General features: G+C 34.4%; 1 protein-coding gene across 4 annotated transcripts in view; it reads left to right on the top strand.

Moving 5' to 3' along the window:
* The window catches only part of Fas1 (fasciclin 1 Fas1 domain-containing), a 385,067-nt gene that overhangs the window by 282,416 nt on the left and 78,772 nt on the right, over positions 1–23,879 (top strand). For all 4 annotated transcript variants that reach the window (XM_033346503.2, XM_076621242.1, XM_076621241.1 and 1 more), the window contains exons 3-5: positions 3,520–3,710; positions 19,821–19,951; positions 21,780–21,876. In XM_033346503.2, the coding sequence (XP_033202394.1) occupies positions 3,520–3,710; positions 19,821–19,951; positions 21,780–21,876 (419 nt within the window). The remainder of the gene's footprint in view (positions 1–3,519; positions 3,711–19,820; positions 19,952–21,779; positions 21,877–23,879) is intronic.

Here is a 23,879-nt window from a genome sequence, read left to right as displayed (position 1 = left end):
AATGTATGGTTTTAATACCACCAAAGTTCAATTGTTTGATATTTCTGCTAAATGATACATTTATAGGAGGACAACAACAGGTAGAAAATTTTTAACATTGGGAAAATATTTATATTTAATCTAGTTTTTGTTTTAGTTCGTAAATTATTTGTGCGTTTAGAGGTTTTGGATGAGAGATATTAATTTTGCTGACTTGTAGGTTTTTATGTTGTCAATATAAGTACTGTTAGCTCAAAAGAAATTTAGTCCTAAAAGGTATTTGAATATGTTAAAATAAAGACACAGCGAAGAAATTGATCGATTTTATCGGAGATAATTTCGTTTTTAAAAAGTAAAATTAACTTCAACTGATGACGCGGTAGCATAAAAAGGATTTATATAGTAACATCTAAATATATCTGCTTTCAGCCCATAACACAACTTTTCAAAAAACATTCTCCAAAAAGCTATCAAACGAGAGGAGGAAAGCAAGCAAAATCTCTCGATAAAAACTACACAGATTTTCCAACTTACATAGATATCCTCTTCTACTAGGAAAACATTTACCGACGATCCAATCAGTATCGAAAGAGAATCCCGATTTCGCCTAGCTCCCAACGTTTTCGACTACGTAGGTTTATCGTGTCACCGCTAAGCCAAGCCACTTCTGACACTTTTCCCGCGTGGCATGCAAACGGTAGCTTGTTTTATTTCTTTTTTTTTTTTTTTTTTTGTTTCATGGTTAATCCAGCAATGCGTTATTTTCTTTGTTAACCGATGCTTCGAAGCAGATTTCGAAAAGCAGGCTTTCAGCTACAAGCTGGCCGACGCGCAACGAAAGCATAGAAAAATAGGTTTTTTGGCGAGAGAATATAAATCGATTGCGCAAGCAGCTTTGTACGAATGTTCTCGTTTTGTGGTCGGCCATCGCACCTGTGCCCCAAGGGGTTTCTTGCCGGAAAATAAATGGGATTCGATCGAGGACTTAATCATCCGCCTTCGTTGAAAGGGATGTCTGGGACAAAACGATGCAGAGATCGGGGAGGGAGAGACCTATTGATCGTTCAATGGAACATATTTGTCTAGATTTTTCGATCGTCGTACGTACAATTCGATGCCCACGATGAATAATGTCTCTGCTTTTATTTCATTCTACCCCCTTGTTCACGGTGTAATTCAACGGTATCAAAGATTTCCTTGTTCCTACTAGCTGCAGATAAACGTGGAAATGTATCAGTTACGTGCCTAAATTTCTTTTACCTCCTGTACTTTTCTGTCTCAACATCGTCTGGAGTTTTAATTAGGCTATAATTCTAATAGAATATCGATGAAATTTACACCCTTTGAAATTTTATTAAACGCTTTGATAAGTATGAATCTTGATAACCATCTTAATGAAAGTTTAATAGAAATTTTAATAAACTTGAGGAATTCGATTTTACATTAAATTTTACATCTTCATGTCATTGTCATAGAGGTATAGAAGTTACTTATAATTAGTAATTTTATTTATCGAATAAATTATCTTATAAAAATTAACGAATATTGCAATTTTGGATTTCCATGTTCAAATTCATGGTTATCCTTCATAAATTTTTGTTCATTTAAATGTTTCGCAAACGTATAAAAATTCGCTGCCCGGCCGTAACTAATCAATTCAAAGCAGCAAACCAATTTCTAAACACCTGAACTCATCGATCTGTCTTTTACACGGGAAATTTATACACCACATCATAGCCCGATTTTACAACCAAATCACACCACCCATCTACCCAACAAGTTACACTCACTATTCCGTTCTCCACGTTCGAACCACGCTTACACCTCGTCTATCACCGATGTATTTGCATATGATCTCGTGCAAATCGATCTCTTTCCCCGAAAACGAAGGAGTCATTTTCAGATAAGTCCTCGATCGAGGTCTGTAAAAGGCGTTGATATCCTTTGAAAGAGCGTCGATTCGAGGATCTAGAAGCAAAAACGATCGCACTCACGCGAACTCGAAGAGAGTGGGGACATTTTCGCTGATGCGACGATAAAATGGTTGGCCAGCTCGCCCATCAAACGGAAAGAAACACGAGAAGCTTTTGGTCTAGGACTTGTCGAAACTGCTGTCAGCCTCTCGAACGCAGAAGGGAAAATGACACACACACACACACACACACAAACACATATCTCGTTCACAACTGATAGTTCAAGGAAATGATTCCCTCGGAACCAAGAATTTTTCTCACTAAAAAGAAGGATGAGATAAAGAAAGAATCAAGAGGAAGAAACGTTATCCAAGAGGATCACGACGTTTCTCGATTCTTCTGGAGAAGAAAACGGCAAGGCAGTTTAACGAAACACAGGACCCAATTCCTGACGTCGGTAATGAGCGCCATTGTTGTTGCTCCCATCGCGCGAATTCTCCTCTCCTTTTATGCCTGAGATTGAACTTTTCTCCGCAGAATGCAGAAACGGTATCTATGTTATTGCGGTAGACAGGCGGCTGAAAAAATCTCGGGATTACGAGGACATTCTAGCCGGTAACGAGATAATAAAGAGAACAGCTTTGTAGCTTCGCGGCGAACTCTTTACCATCCCCTCTTGGTAGTCGGTTTTTCTTCCTCTTTGTTGCACCTTTTCCCTATTTTTTCTTTCGGTGCGTTTCTTTTCTTCTTTTTTTTTTTTTTTCTTTTTCAAATCCCGTTTCCGTGCTCTTGTAACTCGTGTGCTCGTTGCGCTGGAAATAAAATTCTTGTGCTCCGCTCGGTGACGAGCTCGGATTCGAGAACGATCTTTTTACGGTTTGGCTCTGGCGATGATGGAAAGAGGAAGCGACGCGTTTGATGGATTGCACCTTGCGGAAATTTGGCCTTCTACTTAGCTCCGTTGTTCACGGTTTACAGCTTTTTCTTAGTGCCGAGGTTTATTCGGGGTTTAATTGAAATTGTTAAAATTTGACGCGAAAATTGGAATTTGAATTTAATCATGTAATTATGTACTCTGACGAATGTCTTCTATATTTCATTGCTCTTTCAATCATCTTGCGTTTAATTGATATCGTTCGTAGGTATTTAAAAAGAAATTGTAAAGTACAGGTCTTAGTGACTTAATTTGTTAATAAATAATATTGACGATATTCATTGAACCAAAAGTTTATGTCATAAACAATAGTTAAGAAGATTCTAAATTAATTTCCAATCAAGTTCCAATATTTTACTATTTCTTTTCGTAAATGAGTTTTCTTCGCATTCTATTCTATTCCAAATTATTAATGTAGTAGTGCACGAATATTTGTGTATTATATTCACCTCATAGTCAATGATTCGGATAATATGTATTTTTGCAATTTTTGCAAAATTTCCCAATTAATTAATCCATGGAGGAGGCTATTCTTATTGTAACTTTATTATAGAAAATATAAAGAAATCAAATAACAAAGAAATTTTCCATTGAGAGAAATAACTGTGTAATTCTATTTCCATCTAACTATGCATAAATTTTCTGTCAAAGAGAATAATAATACAATAAGAAGTATTCGTTTCTTTGTTTCAGCGAACTCTCCAAAAACGATTGAGAACCTAGGGGATTCAATCTCGTCGGAGTTGGAAGGTAATCCGCCCTTGTGGGTCACCAAGAAAACTGGCACACATGGTCAGGAAGTCTACATAAATAATGCGAAGATCCTTATGGAACGTAGCAATTTCCAATCGAAGGTTACCGTTGCTGGCGACGTAATGACTCAGGTTAGCGTTTTATAACAGTTGTTCAATTTTTTTCAAGTCAGAGATTTTCAAATCATAACCCTAAGCCTCATTTAAACTAGTCAAATTAATAATAAATTTTAAAAGGTCAACGAATACAAACACAATACAATTTTGTATAAAGGAGAAGAATGGAAAAATTGTATTTAATATTTTATGACAATTTCACATTAAATTGTATCTGAATGTCAAGCAACCAATTATTAGATCAAATTTGTTTCAACTAGTCGAAGTTTGTCAACATTTTGTGTTGATTTTGTGAATATAGTCGTACCTCTGTAATTGTTTTGTTTGGCCAATATAATAGACAATGTTTTCATTCATTTAACAAAAACTTCACTTTCGTCAAGAATTGTAGTCACGTCGCAAAACATTCTAAAGAAGGAAAAAACACATTCGTGTCGAGAATTGTTCTACGTTTCACGGTAGATTTCTGTGGCGGTTAATTTAATCGCAAATTACTTTTTTGCGAGCGTAATCTCGCGAGTAATTAAGTTAGTTTACGCGGTGCTCCGCGTGAACATGACTTCCGGCGTTCTCGTCGCGATACTCGCGAAACTGCACCTAAGAAGTTGGCATGACGCACTTTCTCTTCTAACGAGCTTTTAATGAGCTGTACAATTCTGTCGGGGTACCAAGCCTCGTTAAATCGATGAATATCGACTCGTCTCGTCGATAAGCTCGTCGAATATTCTTCCCATCCCCAGGCGATGCTTCTTATCGACAAAGGTTTCGCTCTCTGTGAAACAGAAACGCAGCCATCCAATAAAAATTCAACGAATAGAAAGTGGAAAGCGTGAAGGAAGCTTTTTGCAAATGCGGCTGGAAACTTGGATTACTTTGAATCTACTCATAGAATAGAGCTTCAGGTAGAATTATCAGAGGAATTGAACAGTTGAAATTTGATAAATGAATGATAAATGAATTGAAGGTCACAGATTTTTTTAATTTCAATGTCACTTTACATCGAATAAAAGAATTGATATCTGAAATGATTTATCTTTTAAAATGTTTCTGTAAAGATCCTGAAAAGTTTTTATGTTTTAAGCATAGTGATATTACTTTCTACAGTCATCCTACCTAACTAAGATGCAAACTAGTTTATGTTGAAAATAGGAGTTAATATGTTTATTTTTATTATTATTTTTTTGTTTAGATATTAGATACTAACAATATTTTAGATTTAATTAATTATATGTAGTATACAGAAAGATTATATTTCAAACATAATTACTTCTTACTTCAGAATTGAGGTGTAATTGCTTCTTGTAGCAAAGGTGTCCTTGTATGATTAGAAACTACTTAGCCTAAGTTCTGTTATACGGTCAATTAAGTCACTAACCAAATTTGCTAATTACGCTTTAATCGCAACTTAGACTCGTAATCAATTTTAACTCCATAACACACAGATTTATCAATTTCAAATTAATAAATGGAAAAGTTCACTTTATAACTATCTGTTATATTCCTTTCGATCTCCGTTCTGAAACATTTGATACTCCCAGCGTCCACCGTTCTTCGAATCAGTTCCCGAGAAATTTCCTTTAATCTACATCCAGTATTATCGGACCGATGAAAATCATGGAGGGACCAGTCTTCGACTAATCTCTTCAACGCGCTCGACCGTAGATCAAGTCTCTCTTCCGTTCATCTCCCTCTGACCCCTCGCGCTCTTTTTTTCTCCGGTTCACTTTTCTCTCTCCCGCTGGTATTAGAGAAACTTTTCTCATCCACTTAACGCAGAAGTTCTATCGCGGCCGATACTTCCTGGCCGTTCGTAGAGCACGAAAGTATCGGATCATAATTAATGTAGACAAAAGTGGGCTAATCGAATAACTTTTTACATTCCGATTCGATGAACTTCGCCGTCTACTGCCGGCTACCTCGATGAAGCTCGAGCCGGAACTTTCTTTTACGCTCTGATGATTAACTCATCGGCAACACGGTTGCTTCTTCGCAACCAACTACGCTCGAATTCTGTTAATGCAGAAACAATCAAATTACTCTTTCATGCACCGTCAACATCTAATTATTAAGAACGGTGGATATATTTTAGAGACGTTGTAGTCCTTTTGTGACGGAGCATCCTCATTTGTAGGAATCAATTAAATAGAAAGAATTTTCTTATAAAGGTATTTTTTAAAAGTATAGTATTTTAAAAATATGTTCTTAAGTTTCTGAATTAAGAGGATGAAGCGATTTGTAATTTTTATTTAATCTGTTAGCAACAAATTATTTTTATATGTTTTATATGTATATATTATTTTTAGATTATATTCTTATATGTAGTTATTGTACTTAGATAATATTTCATAAAATTAAAAATAATAATGATTTTATACGTAAATATAGAATACGAATGATTTTTTATTCAAATATATATTTACACCAATTTTTTTAAAAAGTGTTTAATAAAACGAGAACAAAAAATTCTAGAAGTTTAGACACGAAAATCTCTTTTAAAATCGTTTTGAAGAAAAAATTTGCGAACATGGAATTAAATCTAAATCCAGCTAGTGTTCAAGTAAAATTTTAATGTGGGTCAAAATTAATCCGATCCTCGTTGTACGCAATCCGCTGTCCGAAGATTAAAATGTAATGCAGCAATAAAAATTTTCCGTAGAAATACATTGTCAGGAGCATCACAATTTCTGCTTGCTAAATTCCCCTGTATTGTTCGATTTCCAGATATGAAAGAACAAGCTCAAAGAATTTCGCTACGTAATATACTTCGATTTCATATCTTATTTTCATTCCTGTGAAAAAATTTATCGAATTTACCTTTTAATATTTCCAATTTTCTACAATATTTACTTCAAAATAAAATGTCTACATTCTAGCAAATCTGTACTAGATTTCTAATATATTGTTTACATAAGAATCTATGTAAACAAAACGATTCCAAAAATGTAAAATTCACGATTAAATTTAAACGAATTTACAGAATATTAATAAAATCTCGCGCCTCAAAGTCACCGACACGAATAGGTAACTGGAACAAGAATTCGTTAGGCAAATCTCACCTCCATTGTGTCTCTGTCATTTCCAATATCACGTAGAATTTTCGAAATTTCTCTATTATTTTCAATATCATTCGCGTATCCCAATTATTTTCAATTTTTACCATTTACGTGTCTGTACAATTTCCAATATCCCAAAAGCCAAACTTCAGCCCTTAAAAAAATAAACAACGCACACCCCTATTCCACTCGATACCCATTCGATTAACTTTCGAAGCATAAACCACCCTTATCCCGCGTTGTCCTAACAAACTCACACCTTTATAGCTCAGAAAACAGATTCACACCCTTCGAAGATGGCTCGAACAAAGGGCGTGCTGTTCCCCATTGACTAAACGCAGCCTATCGAATATTCTCACGCAGCTTCACCCTGTTCAACGACGAAACTATCCACCAAGTATTCGACCGGCCCTCTGACTTATTTTCAATTTGCTCCTCATCCTGGATACGTTGCTTTGAAACGACTCTGCTGCTCTCTTTCAACCCGTTTTTTTTCGCTCGCTCCAGCTCGTGGCCTCACCCTGACGCGCGCCATTTTCCCCCCCATTAAACGTAACTCTTTAGCCGATCCGGCTGATGGGTCGACGGAGTTATTCGGCCTGGAATTTCTTTAAATTGTTAAGAAACAGGGACGGGAGCAGGGGACGCCTCGGGCGACGCGTCAACGAGGCGCGTTCCAACAGCGTCTAATGAGATCAAAAGCCCGCGAGCTTTCCAGATTAAAAACGTCCCCGCCTTCTTGACCCGACAGACCTCCGCTGCTCTTTCTACGGACTTTCTATAGACGTGTGTAGTATATCGGGGAATTCTTCTATTTGCTTGGTATTCCGAGGGTGGATGGAGAAGTCGTTAAGTCTCCTGGTTATTGAAATTTTTAAGGAGAGTTGCAGTGGTCGGAAAGTTAAAGTAGTTTGTCGAAGGATGTAGTTAACTCTATGCATTCTAGTGTTTTGAATGTTGGATTTGTAAGATATATTTAATATATTCTGGTACAAGACGTAATATATTTTTATTGTAATGCATAATATTTTATGGCATGTATGTGTGTATAGTATCTCGCCTTGAAGAATAAATAAAACACAGGCGATAATCGAGACAGCGTGATGTGTGCGGGAAAATTGGTACCTTTTTTATGTATAAATATGTATCCGCGAGCGTGATCTCTGTACGTGTATATTTGTTCGTTTCTTCTTGTATGCATTTCAAAGAAACATAATAGTTGAAATAAAACTAAACTGTAAAACTAAACTGTACAAATACAATGTCGATTCGAGTTGTCCGTTAAATATGGACTTCAATACTATTTAGTGATTAATTCCCTACTTGATTAATAAAATATAGATTGATGTCAAATTCTATCGACATAATCGAAACAATCGTGACTCATTAAAATGCTAATTTAATAATATTATGTAACGCACACAATATATACGTGAAACGCTTCTTGAAGTAGATTCTTTCAAAGCAGGTTGATATATTGAATTCCAAAATCACTATCTTCAGAAAAAGTTCGATTATATCATGTTTTACACCCAGCACATAGATTTGTTTTCAGATTATCGATAAAATGATTTTTCCTTTACATTTCGACTTCTCGAGATCTCTTAACTCTTCTCAGCCTTTTTTGTTGTCCCTTTCGATCGTTAGTGAAACGTTTTCGTGTTAGCGTACATTTTTTAACAAGCCGTAACGCTGCGCTGTTTTGTCCTCTTGGCTCACAGAGAGATTCGGTCGCATTTACACCGGCGAAATCTCGGCTTTATTTCGTTCCAAATCGAGTTACCGCGTAGAACCAACTTCTCTGATACTTTTCCCTTCTTCTTGTCCCATCGCATTCCCGGCCCTCCCGAGGGAAGTTTCTCTACAGACTGCTGGAGTGTCTCGTAAAAGGAAATTGCATCGTGAAGGAGACGAGCCGACGCAACCGCGAAAACTGCCTTGAGACGCGGAATTCGTTTTCTAGATTGAGCACGAGACGTAATCGTTAATTCGTCGTTGATCTCGGCATAAACGATTCTGTCTCTAGTCTTTACGGATTCTTTTCACTTTGTTACGATCTTCACTTGGTAAAGGAATAAGAGATGATTTCTCCAGTTCGTAAAGGAGTTACTTATATAGTTTCTTTAATCAATACTAAATCAACTAGCCTGTAACGTCTAACGAAAAATTTTCTAATCCACGTGAAAGCCAATCACGTGTTTTATTTTTCATATGAGAATGATTTTAAAATTCAATACCTCGTCAAATAGCTATGTATTACCAAGATTGTCTTTTTATTTGGTGTAGCTATAGAGTTTTCTTGAAGAATATTACATTAAAATGATTGATTTCTCAACTTTCTTGAAAAATATTGATTTCGAAAATGGTTCTATTAATTTATAGTCATATCTATATAGTGGTTATAATTTACCTATTAGTATCATATTTATAATTTTTTCACTAAACTTTATGGATTTGTTATCTTTTCGACTTTATTACTATCACAAGTATCTAGATGGCAATATCTCTTGAATATCTTTCGAATCATTAATCTACTTGTAAAATTCATATCTACAATTACAAGAAAAATGAAGATTATTAATGAAGCACCTACCAATTATAAACTTCTGTTAAAAACATTAATTTTTGTTATTTCACCATTATTCATTTAGACTATAACGATAAATCCACTTATATTCTTTTATAAAGAAAAATCAGGATATATTTTTCACTCCAGAGAGTATTGATTCCGAATACTATTTCATCTGTAATGTAGTTAACTTAAAATAAACATAATCATAAAATAAACGAAATATAATTCCTGTATTTTTTAACCGACTTACAGAGCACGTTTCGATAAAACGAATTGAAATATCATTACTAGCATATTTTAACATTGCAAAACAATGTGATCGCTTTGATTTTTTGTCGACAATAACAAGGAAGCTTTAAATTGTCTCATACCGTAACTCGTAATAATACCCAATCGATTTAACGATGAAATATTCCAGCGTTCCATATCCATTTTGCCGCGAGTGCGGCATATATTTTACATATCTATGGAATTGAAAGCGGATATGCGCGTATTATTCCCATACATGTATTTCAACCAGAGGCACATACACACACGTACACGCGCTCTCGATATACATACGCATATGTATACGCACATTCTATATTCCGTTCTACGGTATCAAGATGAAAGTCGAATTTGTCTTTCAACGGAAATATCCTTTTAAAAGCAAACGCTGTGTATCTTTGATGTTGCCTTCGTCTCCTGATTTTATGACATTTGTCCTGTTCAAACGGTGTAATGAATACAAATTGATCATAAATTTAAATTGAAACACCGTAGACGCGTCGCATCTTCTAGTTAACCGCCGAAACAGATTCGCGTTAATAAGCTTCTTTCTCCATTTTTATTCCTTTCGAATTGCACTTCTTTCGATTTTCCATCAATATTCTTTTGTTTTTGTTGAATTTCTACCAGGAATTTATATTGCATCTAATTCCTTTCTTTCTAGAATGAATTGAAACTATGATTGAAGAAAATCCAGAAATTTATTTTTTCAATCAATGAAATATGTATATTTTATTTAGTATCGGATCGCTTTTAGCTAGTTGTTCATTTTGTTCATATGCGTTTTTAGTTTAGATTCTATTATTCATAAATAGCAGTTTTACTTCACGATTGCTCCATTCACTTTTACCGCCATTTCAATTCAATTTCAATCTTGCTGCTATTTAATTATAAATCAAGCATGATCGATTCAATTCTGGTTCAGTCATTACGTGTATTTTTAATTAAATTTGTTATTTCTCTGTGTGCCGTGTATTTCGTTTATTTTACAGTTAAAATTCTATAAAATTTTAGTTTAATTTCAGTACCAATCCGACTTCATACTTCATTTTCTTCCGATTTAAATTCAATTCCTATTCCATTTTCAAACAACGCGTCTCTATTCCTACTGTTCAAGTTCGATTTAATCGATTCCAAATTAATGTCCATTTCATTCCTATTTAGTTGCATTTAATTGAAATATTAGTACAATTTAATTCTGTTAGCTTTAGCCAACCGAATCAGTATAGTAATCAATACATACTGCAGTTCTACAAAATGCAGTATGTAATTGTAAATCATTCCATTGAAGTATACAATTTTTATCACCTTTAATGGAAGGTCTCATAAAAATGGTAGAAATCTTTATCAAAAATAAAGTATGTTCAGGTAATTTATACATAAAATTTGTATTTATTTAAAAGATTTTGTTATATATGTCCACTTATACTCTTTACCTATTAATCCTTTTATTAAAGTTCTTCTACACGCTGTCTATTAAGTTCTTTATTAAGTTACTGTTCTACTCTTCGTGTATTGATTCCTTCTACTCGTTCGTTTATTAAATTATATACCATTCTGCTCTTCTCCTGTTAAATTAGTACCAAATTTTATTATTCAATTTCTCCTATTAAATTCTTTCCTACTAAATTAACATGATACATAACGTCTAATAAATTCTAACTTTACTCACAATTTTCTCAAACTGAATAGTTTGTACCATTTTTCATCCGAACCTCATGCCAATGGGCTTGTATTCAAAATTAATACATTTTACACTGCGTAAAAGTAACAGATAGCTTATTCGCCAACTCTACGCTCTATACACTGATGCGTATCAAAGTTCCTCAACTTTTGTTACATCACTTGGTGGGATTAGCGGCCTGCTTTTCTCCATAGAATTTTAGATTCATGGATAATCTCGCCTCGGTAGCGCAAGGCGTCGCGCCGTTCCTTCGTTCTAACTACGGCTTTTCTGGCCTTCACGCGGCATCGTTCTTCGAGCTGTGAATAACAGAGGCTTTAGGAATTTCCTCCGAGTATTTTTTCGCTGGGGCATCCAACATGTGATATAGTCCGCGGAGCGAGATCGTAAACGTTAATGGTGCCGGGACTTTGTCAGTTATTACGGTACTTCCGAGTTGATCTCGTGTTCCACCGAGGATATACTTCCGGGCAGAAAAGCGAAAACGGAACGGCGTAGCGGCTTAAATAAGCTAGGAAATATAATATTTTTATACGATTTCAAGCTGTCCAGCGCTCCGTGTTAACCATTGCGTTCTTTTAACGCCCTTGTTACGATGTCGCAGTGTTAGAGCAATTTCAGCCGAATTCAGTTTTAGTTCTCTCCTATCGTTTCTAGTTTTTCCTTTTTCCCATACTGAGCTGCTCGATAACGATGATAATAATACGTATAATTAACATAATGATCTACCACCTTACAATTAGAAAATTCTTCGCCGACTGTCGCGATTATATCGGTAGAATTTACAACCAATATGAAGATGCATGAAACGTAGAAGATATAAGATATCTGGCGAAAATGACTATACAATGAGTAGACAACGTGGGAATAGCCACCATAAACACATAAATAAGTATTAAATTTGAGTTTATTAACACGTGAATCGCTAACTGGTTTAAATACTTCTGTAACTTTTGACAAGTTTTCAGATTCGTTTCAAATTTCGTCGACGTAATCACAATAGTCGAGCCTCATTATAGTGTTAATGAAATTTCAAAATGTTTTGTATAACGCAGGTGTAATAATATATTCGTAAACAGTTTCTACGAATACTTTCGTAAGCCACTGTTGCTGTGTTCGTAAAAGCCCGCAAATCTGCCGCAGGAAATACGCGTCCATGATAAACTTTTAATGGGTGTTAACAGGGCGAGAACGTTGCGATCCGATTTTGCACGAAGATTAGCGGAGGTCAGTTGGCGTGGTTTTAATCTCGCGTAGCGTTCCTGTTCGTCGAACGAGGGGGGAAGCAAAAGGGGAAACGAGTAGAGGAAATCGGCGCCATGGTGTCTGGACGCCACACCCTGATAAACCCGGAACCGTCCGCTGTTCTCGGCACACAAGACGAAGAAGAGCGTTATAGTAATCGAACGGAATGGAACCGGCAGTTTATGTTCTCAATTCGCGCTTTCTCGTATCTTAGGCAAGTTTTGCACGTATACTCGCCAACAGGCAAGCAAATGGGAACGCGAAACGGACGTGTTTTTACGCTCGTCTATCACTTACGAGCCATGATTTTCCGAATTCGGTAATGGTTTTCGGAAATGGGTCGCCGAACGAATTGTCTGCCTCGACCTAAAATAGAATCCTTATTTATTCGCTCGAGACAATCGAAAATCCTGTTGCCTTCGTACGACGAATGTTTTAATGCTTCCGGCAGGAAATGGCTTGTTTTATTTCATGGAAGCAGATTCATGCCAGTAGATTAGTAGTGAAGGGATGTTATTTGAATTTTTAGGGGCAATTTGTTTCTGATTCATTTGGATTCGTAGTTTCGTTGTTATAAAACTGATAGTATGGAAGAAGACTTTTTATTACGTTTGTCTTTTGTAGCAGACACCGAAGATATTAGGAATCTAGCGATTCTTTATATTTATTTTTTTTTTGTATTTGATAAATTTGATTGCAACAAAGATATGAAAAGTGCAAAACTAAATTTTATTATATTTACTGTAACTTTTAACATTTATATTTATTTCTTTCGATTGAATAAATTTCAAGTTTGGAACATTTCTGTCATTAGCTTAGTTTTATTACCACTGTAGCGTGAAGAATGAGTTTCTAATTTTTAATTTTCATTGCTGGTGGCTCGTAAATAATCTGTGTTTAAAACACCATACAAGTTCGCAAACATATAACAAAGATACTCGCGGAACCGTCGTAAAATTCCACTCCATTAACTAAGCATTTGTTAATTTACGTGTCCGCTGGGGTACCATGAAGAAACAATTAATTACGAATAGCCATAACGAACCATTCGCCTGTTTTTATTAATGGTCGCATTCGAGGGTGTAAATGTGACTTCGGCCCCAAGACGGTGGCTAGGACGGGCTGAACTTCGAATTAACGACCTCTTGGAGAAATGTTATAGTATTCCCCCCTGTGCTCTATCATCTGTGATAAAAACAACGGCAAACTAAACCAGAAGTAAATTGAAAACGTTGAAATATCGCTAATGCATGGGTTGCAATTAAGGAAATTTTACGGTACTGAATTTCGAACTAATTCCATGAAGAAAATATTTCCAATGAATGTTTGAAAGAAAACATATTAATAAGAGAGGTACTAAGTAACTTCATAACGGATTTTACTTTTCCAGATTTTTGACAAAAGGTGGAATCACACATCACAGGTTAAAATATAAGAATTGAAAGCGCAGAAATGATGAAATTTGTCGAAAAATGAGAAAATGATGTGATACGTGTGAGAAATACACCTACGTAAAATTTGAACGATAAACGATACATAAACTTTTTGTTCGAAGTTTTGCATAATGCACATAGTTTTGTACTATAATTAAAAATATGTATTATTATAATGATACCATTATGAACAACATTGTTCGAAAAATATATACAGTTGTTGCAATAAACCTTAAATACACGAGTAACGCCTATTAAAACTATTACAAGTTTAAACAATTACTGTTACAAAACTAATGGAAATTTGTAAAACCTATTGCACTCAGCAGAGAGAGTAAACCTTCCTTTGTAATATGCTTTTTGTTTCATTTCTATCCGACTTTCCATTGTCGAGATATCGTCGTTCGAAGAGTACCGAATTTTTCAATAACTTTCTATCGTTGTTTCTCTCGCACGCTCGGACCTCTCACTCGCATAGCGTCACTGACCAATCACAACCTAGTCAATAGTGCGCTGGTCAGTGACAGACAGCGTCTGCGTTTTTTTTACTATTTCTACTATTAAACGTACGCATTTCCTGAAAAAGATATAGGTCAGATAGGCTGCAGGCTGTCATTCATAGTTTCATAGGCTTAGATACACTGCTATTATACTTTCTAGTGCTGTATCTTCGGAACCAATTGAGATATCGACGTAAATCAAAATGCATTATTAAGGGTACTCTTTTGACTATCTTCTAGACAGATAACACTAAAATATTTCGTGATTGTTTTATGTGTACTTAATAAAACTTGTTGGTAAGTTATTTTAAAAAAGTCTAAAAGAAAAAAGACTATTCAAAGAGAATTAGATGGTTTTACATTAGTTTTTGTATACGAAATTTTTACGCTATAAATTTCCTATTTCTCAAAGTAACAGAAGTTTCAAGGCTCAATTACAGAAAATTTAAACTTCTTTTTTCTTACTGTTATCATACACTGATAGCTATTTCAAATTCTCGTCAAATTTCTCGTCGTTCACAAAAATTATTTCCATAAGTTGCCATTATTGTTATTTATCGATATAATATTATCACTAATTAATATTAAATTTGTTATCATTTTTCTTCTGAATTTCGTCATTAAAAGATTCGCTCTCTTACGTATTCTCACTCGATAGCTTTCTGCCAATAAATACGACATCGACGCAGCTAAGTTAAAAACCTGGAAACACAGCGACACATTTCTATCGTGTCTTTAATTTCACAGCAGTTGTTTCAGGACAGAAGTATTCCTTTAACCGCGCCAAGAGAAATGGCAACGTCTCCCTGAAAGATGTACGCCCGTTGTCCCAGAAAGTTCGCCCCCAAGAAATGTCGTGTTCCAGGAACAGGTACTCGCCACACGTAACAGCCTCTGTGTAAAATTCATCCGGAGGAGAATATAACCCGTTCTGGGTGAACCAGCACAGAGAAGAATTGTCTGTCCCGAGGAATCGAATCTGAAAGTTGCCTGGTTCAGTTGTCTTCCATTCTACGAAACATATACAGGGTGTTTCTTAAACATTTCTCAGTATTTCACAAGTTCAACAAATATAAGAAAACTGGAAAGTAAATGTCATACTTGCATAAGCTGAGCCTGGATTTTCTATTTGGATTATGATGAATTGAGAAAGTATCGGTTACTAAATTTATAGTTCTACATTTAACGCGAGTAGTGTAACCAAAATGATGGACCTAATCGTTTGGCAGATGAGTAGTAAAAATAGTAAAAAAAAATTACGGTTAATGACAATCTTTCCCTTTCGTGAACAATCGAAATTCTGATCACAGAAAGTTAAATTTCCACAAATTTTTATAATTCACGAAGTTCAAGCACGATCTATCTTTATTCACACGATATCTTTTCTTATTCACCTTTCATATATTCACAGTCTGAATCACTGAATTTATAAATGAAAGTTATTCTATACACAGAAACATATATAGATATGAAATCATATAAGAAATTAAAGTTTCGCTGGGACACTTTGATCTTCCCTCTCTAATGATTCGCGTCTGGCAAGCAAGATAAATGGACATCAAAGGAATACAGAAAGTTTGCTCATCCTCGTCGTCGTTGCAGAGAAACGAGACGATTCATTTCTAGGTAGCCACTCTGGCATACAAACACGAACGCGTATCATTGTTTTTTTCCTTGGTAGCTCCGTGACAGAATCCTTTGCAGCCGAGTCCTCATGCCGGATAAATGGAACAAGCTCTTCCACCCACTCTTTTCTATTTTCTTTGTTATCATACAATCTCTCTGGCCTCTGTTTTTCTTTATTGAGCATCGAGAGGAACGTAGCTTTTAACATGGCTCTCTTACCAGTGAAGAAACGTTTCGACATAGCAGCGGTTTATAAACTGGAATCGACAGATCCTCGTTTTACTCTCGCGTTCACGATTTACTGGCTACAATGCTCAACCGCCTATACGCGTATGTTCGATGGTTTACTTCGCGTACGTGAGTAATTTAGTGTATAACATACAAGGAAGGTAATAAGTAATATGTCGGGGAATAAAGAGAAAATTTTGCTAGAATGTGGTGTGTTTAATTCATTTCGAAGACAAAATGCAATGATATGTTAGGTTGAGTAACGAAGTATATGTTAGCGCTTTCTTCTTTTTTTAAAGCAGTACGTCAAGCGTTATTAATAATTAAGAAGTATCTTACGTATCAAATTATTTTATAAATATATCTTTCATCGAAAAATTCAAATATGTCTATTTTTATATTATTTAAAGACTTGTGCAACATTCTTCGAAATAATATACATTAATATGACCATGCATTACACGAATGATGATACAATAATGAAAGATGGAAATAATGTTTCTTTTGCTCATTAGCAAAAAGCGATGAAATATCATTTGTATTTGTATGAAGCTATTATCATCATGACATACTATAGCTGTAAATAATTTATAAATATGTGTCCATATTTTATGAAAGAATTCAAGGATACCTTTTATTTAATTATAAAAAGTCGATTGTATTACTCACATTCCGAATTTGAGAAAACAATTTTTATTATAACAAAAACGATCTAATTATTCCTAAAGTGTCTAAAAGCATGCTTCAAGAAATTGCCTTTCTAAGAGAGACGAGTTTCTTGTAAAAACCATTTCAAAGCTACCCCCAAAATATCAGAAATCTATCGAGAAGAAAAAAAGAACAAAATGCACTAACTTTACAAAGACACGATACTTCCAAATTTCCAATATTCCTCAATTTCTTTCCGAACTTTCCATGCAATCCAATACACCCAATATCTAAAATAATTCACTTTGCAAAAAAACTTCACTTCTCTAAAATCATTTCAACTTAACGCTCCCGGTATCTATCATCTAGGAAGCGTATTCCATCATGGTGTACGTCGATCCAGTAAAGGGACAGAATAGCGTTGTCGAGTAGAAGAGGAATACTCTTTCCAAGAGATAAAAGAATCACAGTGATCGCGGAGAAAAGCGGATAAATAGTGGTTCGGGACGTTGGAGTCGCGAACTCTCGGATAGTAAATGGCGATGTGCCTTTTCCAATGAGGCTGGATGGCTGAGAGAAGAAGGGTAGTTGCATCCTACCGCTGCTGTACCAACGGCATCCGAGCCGACACCCATGAAATAGTTGCGTTCCTCGCCGCAGAATAAATACCCCATCCCCATTCTCCAGCTTTCCTTCGTGTCCGTTTTTCCTCTTGTTCTCACTTTATCTTCTTCTTCCATCGTTCTGTGTCCCCGTTTCCTCTGGTTGGACCGCGATGTCGTTTGTCTTACTATATCTTCGCCTCGAACACCATCAGCAACGCTGGTATCGCTTCGGCTCTCGCGACTTCACGAGATTAACTGTATACTTTCACGTTTACAAGCAAGCTGGATCTCTAGTAGCAATTTACTTCGAAACTCGTTGAACTTGTCGATTCCAACTAGCATCGCGGAAAGGACGACAATCCTTTCGTTTGTTCGCCGTTTCCTCTTTTTATGTATCGCCTGCAACGATTAGGAATGATCCTGGACGATGGATTAGTTTCGTTGTTTTGTAAATTGTTGCGGAAGTAACGGGACGTTGAATGATGAGAATTCTTTTTGGAAATTCGATATGTCTTTGATGGTAATGGTAACGGTGATAAGTAGTAGACGATATAGTGTCGATATGTTTGATCGAATAAGAATTGATCGAGGTTGCTGTAATAACGAGACAGTTCCACATTCCAGTAATTTGAGTGAAGCAACAGAAATCAACTAAAAATCTATTTATATTTCTAAAAATTCTATGCAGATTAAAATTGTTCGATGCTTTGAACAGTTTCAATAATAATATATCTCGTTGAATTTTGTTAGAGAAAATTAAAGCGAGACAGTTGAAGGGATGCAAAAGTATAGCAAACTAATATATTTACGTCGATTCAGCCGATTTCATCCGCAATGATTTATCGTTCCTAATGGTTTCCAGATTTGCGATCGAAAATTGTATAGTTCAGATAATTTCATCGATACAGTGATAATACTATTATAATATTATACCAATAGAGGGTATTTAGAAATTTAATGTTATTGAACCTTGTGATGAGCACCAGTTACAAATACGTATGCATTTTTTAAATTACATGTTTATATTATATATGATTTCATTCATATACATTTTATTCACAATACAATCTCATTTATTCATATTTTCATCTTGTGATCAGACAGGCAAACATTAAAATATTTTTTTTAAACAGGAGGAGGATATAAATTCTTATATTAAGTTTTGAAGAATTTGTTAAAATAATTAAGTTTATTTTAACAAATTCTTTTTTTTAACAACTTAGTTAAGCTAAGTATACAAGAATATTCGTTACGATATCTAAAGAAATGATATCCATCTGAAAGAGAACTAACGACTTTTAAAATAATAAATTTGTTAAAAACGATACCGCTTATATGATATAACATTCACGATATTCTTATTTTATTATTCATATTTTAATTTCATTAAGTGAATTCAAATAGACGCAAAAAAGCATCAAAATTTACTTTATGAAGGAGACTGAGTAGGACGTTCTTAATTAGACAAACTTAAAATTATCTCGCGACAATGAATTCATTTATCAATTCATGTATCCAAACGTCGTCAGCGAGATTAACAATCGGGTGAATTTTTGAAAGGATGTCTGACCTGGATACCGGTAACACGAGTAAACGATATGATGTTTCAAAGCTTTATCGGAAAATTCGTGTGTCAATCCCTGACTTACGCGAGAAAATGCGGCAGAAATTTAAACGTGGTGCACACGCCAAATCGATTCGGCAAAAATTCGATCAATTCAATCAATATAAATTATATCAAGTCATTCGAAAGTGTACGACTCATCTTCTGATAGACATCGATAGAATGGTCATTTGAATGGAACATATTTCAGTGGTATGATGTCAGAATATTGCAAAATCCAAATTTATGATCGGAAATCTCTGACATTACGAAGTATGTCTAATGGTTTTAACATTCTAATATGTTTCATGTTGGAAACTAATAATTAATATTAAAAAAAAAGATCTACAATACAATGTATATATATATATATATATAAGTTAGGTTGACTAAAAGCAAAAATTATGATTTGTATATAAATGGTATATGTAGGTGGTTTATTAATCTATTTGATATAAATGTTATAATAATAAGCGTTTTATTTTGTACATAACATGTTACATAAAATTCTTTAATAAAATAACAATTTCAGATTGAAATTATACAGAACGAAATATAATATAAGTAATATTTGTAGGCAATAATATAAAATAACGTTACCACAAAGAAATCTGATAAACAATATACAGTATACATAAAATATTACTTTAATATGTTTCAGGTTTTACACATAATAAACGAAGTATTGGAGCCAGTACGCTCGAATTCCGCGGAAATGCCAATCTATAGCCCGAACGCCTTCGAATTTCTAAATCAAAGTGAAAATCTCGACTTGGGTGTTCATCGTGTTCGGTAAGCAATAATTCTTTTGTTTTTCTTCGATAACTGTGTTTCTCTTCCGAATTCTAACGGAAGTTATTCAAGTAACAAATTAACTTGAGAATTGCCTGGTAAGATATTTCCTCTCAAAATATTCATCGATTGAAGCATAACACACTTATGATTCTTCCGTAAAATCTTTTCTGAGAAAATATTTTAATATTAATAGGAAAACGCAAAATACAATTATTATTCGCGTCTGTTCAAATTTTTATTAAATATTATTTCTTGTCAAATATAAAATAGATGATTTAATTTCTAAATAAGTATAAAATACGGAATATCAAGAATATATTCAAAACATTAATATAGAAATATAATATACTTTAAATTATTATTCATCCTTACATTCTGTTAAATATTATTTCTAATTAAAATTATATAATTGGACTCTTTCTATAATAAAAACATAAAGATCAAATTTCATTATTTTCATCAATTCTTATTATCGTTCTTAAAACAATGATAATCCTATTCGTTTTCTTTATTATTCAATATCATTTATTGCTTTCTACCACTCATCGGGTGTAGTTTCTTTTCCGCGAGTGAAATACATCGACGAAGCCTGCTCACGTTGGCCAAAAGATGAAGATGCAACCAACTTTCGTAGTTGTTTCCTAAGTAACTTCGATGCTCACTTTGTCAAGTCTTTATCGATATTTAGAGTCTCGGTGCCGTGGTGCTTGCCATCTGAGTAAGTAAAACTCGAGTGAATTAGCTTCACCCTTTCTAAAGTTCTTTAAGCTTCGCTGCATTTCATTTACCGTTCGTACGCTGAACAACGTTTCCGCTTGTTCTTGCAACGTAAAGCAGAGCCCAACTTTTTCCATATATACCTGCGCGAAAAACTTTGTTAATAAATCATTTCGAAAGGATTCATCACCTCTCGCGCGTAAATTTTCACATTTTAATTCAATCCCCTTTAATTTCACCTACGAATTCGACGCAATTAAGGACACAATGCATTCCTGTGTTCAGCTTCAGTCGATAAGAGATTATCGAGCGCCATGAATTTATAAATGATTTTATTCATTGAAAATGTATTGAACGGTCTAGTGGAATATAAAATGAATAACGAAGAGTCAATTTGAAACGCAATTACGTTTAATAATATATATAAAATGATTTTTATATAATAACAAGCGCAACATTTAGAATTATATTTATAAATCTTCAATAATTATGATGAAGTTTTATAAATGAAACTGTACGAAATGGCTTATTTTAGCTTTAACGCGATTCCTCTGTAAAATTATGTCAACAAAGGAAGAGAAATCCTTTATACATTTTATCTGTCATGTCATTCTTAGTTTCACTTAATTTCTAACATGTTCTATAAAAATGAAAATAAAATTACTTGCTCTATGGATTTTACTTGAAACGACAGTCTTGTTACATCTATAGACCTTTATTCTTATTTGCTTTCAGTATTTTTCTCAAGTGGAGAATAAAATAATTGTCAAATAATTTTTATTTATTTTCTACTATGTTCTTCATGAAGAATAAGATTAGTTTTTCCACAATTTTATCTGCGATCATCATCTTGTTACGTGTATAAACCTTTATTGTTATTCATTTTTTTTTCAATTTCTCTCAAAATAGCTGTTATGTTACACAACAATGTACTTTACTTTAATTAATTTCTTACTATTTCCTTCAAATAGAAAAGTAGACTCATTTTTTCTATAAACGTTATAACCTTCACTTTCATAAAACAATAAATCTTGTTTCGTCTACATAAAAAAACATGAGGAAAAAATAGTAGAACTATATTCAATTAACGAACCCGACTTTCTTGCAGCATCTTCCGAAAGCGGATCTTGACGGAGAAGAAGGAGGAAGTCTTCAAGGCGGACGGACGTTACACCTTTCTTATCCCCGTTGAGGAGGGTTTCCGGGTAAGCTGCTTAGCAACCTTCCCATATCGATCATCCCGAAAGGACCTTAATATCCTCTGTTGCGAAACCTTTGAAAGGATTCAGTACATACCAACTGGTTCTACTCGTCCCCGGAAGTGACAGATTCTGATCGATTACATTCCCGATGAAGCGGAAATCCATACAAAACTAATTCAGTTACCATTACAAAAATTTCTACGCGACTATCGATCTCAATAGTTGTTTGCTGGTGAGAACTGGCATTAAAATAAAACAGCAGAGTACGTTTTGTGTTTATTTCGAATTCTCGAACAGATCGCAATCTGTCACGTATCAAATGATCTTTGGATAGATTATTTTCTTTCTTAATTAATCTAAAAATCAATCAACAATTTAATTAATCGATTAACAATTGAAAAACAGTGTTGTTTTTAGATTTGTTTAGGTATATTGTTTGGAGTTATTAATTGAACGAAATGAAAGAAAAAGATTTTTGTATATACGAGAATTTACAAATATCAATAAACGATGAATGAAATATTTCATCCGGATTTTATTGAAAATCAAATTCAGACTTAAAAATGTTTCCATTGTAATAGAAATTTTTCTCTATGGATCAAAACGTTACAAACTTCTCCCTTTGTTAAATCCATAAGTAAATTACATCGCACACAATTCTCTATCAATTTAACACTTTTAGAATCTGAACTATACAATATTTTATTCAAACTTCAGCGAGAATTATATACGTATCAGCAATTTCTCTCTATAAACCAAAACATTACAACCTTCTCTAGTTATTAAGATTTAAATGAATTAGACGATCCGAGATCAGACACAATAGAAATTACTTATCTTGTTATTTCAAAACATACCTTTATCCGAGAAATACGTCAGTGAAACAGAAATGTCTCTCCATAAACCAAACCCGTACAAACTTCTGCTCAATTGAAATGTAAGTGAATTAGAGCGTTCATAATCAGACACAATACTCTACCGTTCTAATACTCTTACTCAAGCATATCTAGCAATAAATGAACAAGGTTCGTACGATCAAGCGTATCTCTATTTATACAATTTTTCTTTATTTCCACGAACTCTTATCGGAAAATTTTCCTGAGAAAAGAACAGCAGATCGACTGAAGCAGAAAATTACCGGTTGCTAAGTGGGCGGTCAATTAAATTTGATCGCGGAGCGTTCCTCTTATCCCTAGGAAAATCTACGAGGAAAGGTGAAACGTTAAACGAGAGCGTCAAGATTACAAAAAAATCGATGGCGCGCCGCGAACAAGTCCGTTGAATTATAATAGGCAAAGTTAATAACACAAGGGTAACCAACGACAATGCAACGAAAAGATACGATCGGTAATTTACCAGCTCCGGTTTTTCGTAATTCCGCGATTAAAGTCGCGTGCGTTCGATCAATTTCTACGGGTCATGCAATCAATCTTCGGGTGTGAAATCTAGAACAGAATTTTCTGTAACTTGCTGTGGCTCCGCGTAACGATCAGGAGAATGGCATATAACGTGTAAAAAATGTTGAGCGTCGAAAGATATCTCTTGAATAAGGAAATGGAAACTTGGAAGTAAGTTTGGGTTATTTCCGAAAGTTCCTTCTAGAACGAGGTTAAAGGAACTATAGGAATGAAGAGTCGATTTTCAGAAACCATATATGCACCTCGTTTTCTCGTTTCGTTGATTCTTGTTCAACTTTTATTCTGTTCTTGCGGCAAATGCGTTGGATATTCGAGTTTGTTAAGAGATTCAGTGTTGTAGGAGTGTGTTATGTAATGTCGGTGCGGAATTTTTGTAGGTTGTTTCATAAGCAGACCCTTTTCTAAGTGCTAATTTACAGTAATTTGAAAGAAATATTATTATTCGTGACATATTTAAGGAAATACTTACGTATGATAAGTTTTTTTTAGAAAAATGGCACATTTAAGAATTCGTTAGTTTTGAAAATGAACTCTGCAAATGAATTATTTGCATTATTTTATCTAATAAAATTGTACTGTCTGATAAGA

This window comes from Bombus vancouverensis, chromosome 9 (genome assembly GCF_051014615.1).
Source record: "Bombus vancouverensis nearcticus chromosome 9, iyBomVanc1_principal, whole genome shotgun sequence".
NCBI lineage: Eukaryota > Metazoa > Arthropoda > Insecta > Hymenoptera > Apidae > Bombus > Bombus vancouverensis.
Note: the sequence above shows the minus strand (reverse complement) of the source record. Positions and strands in the feature narration are given on the sequence as shown.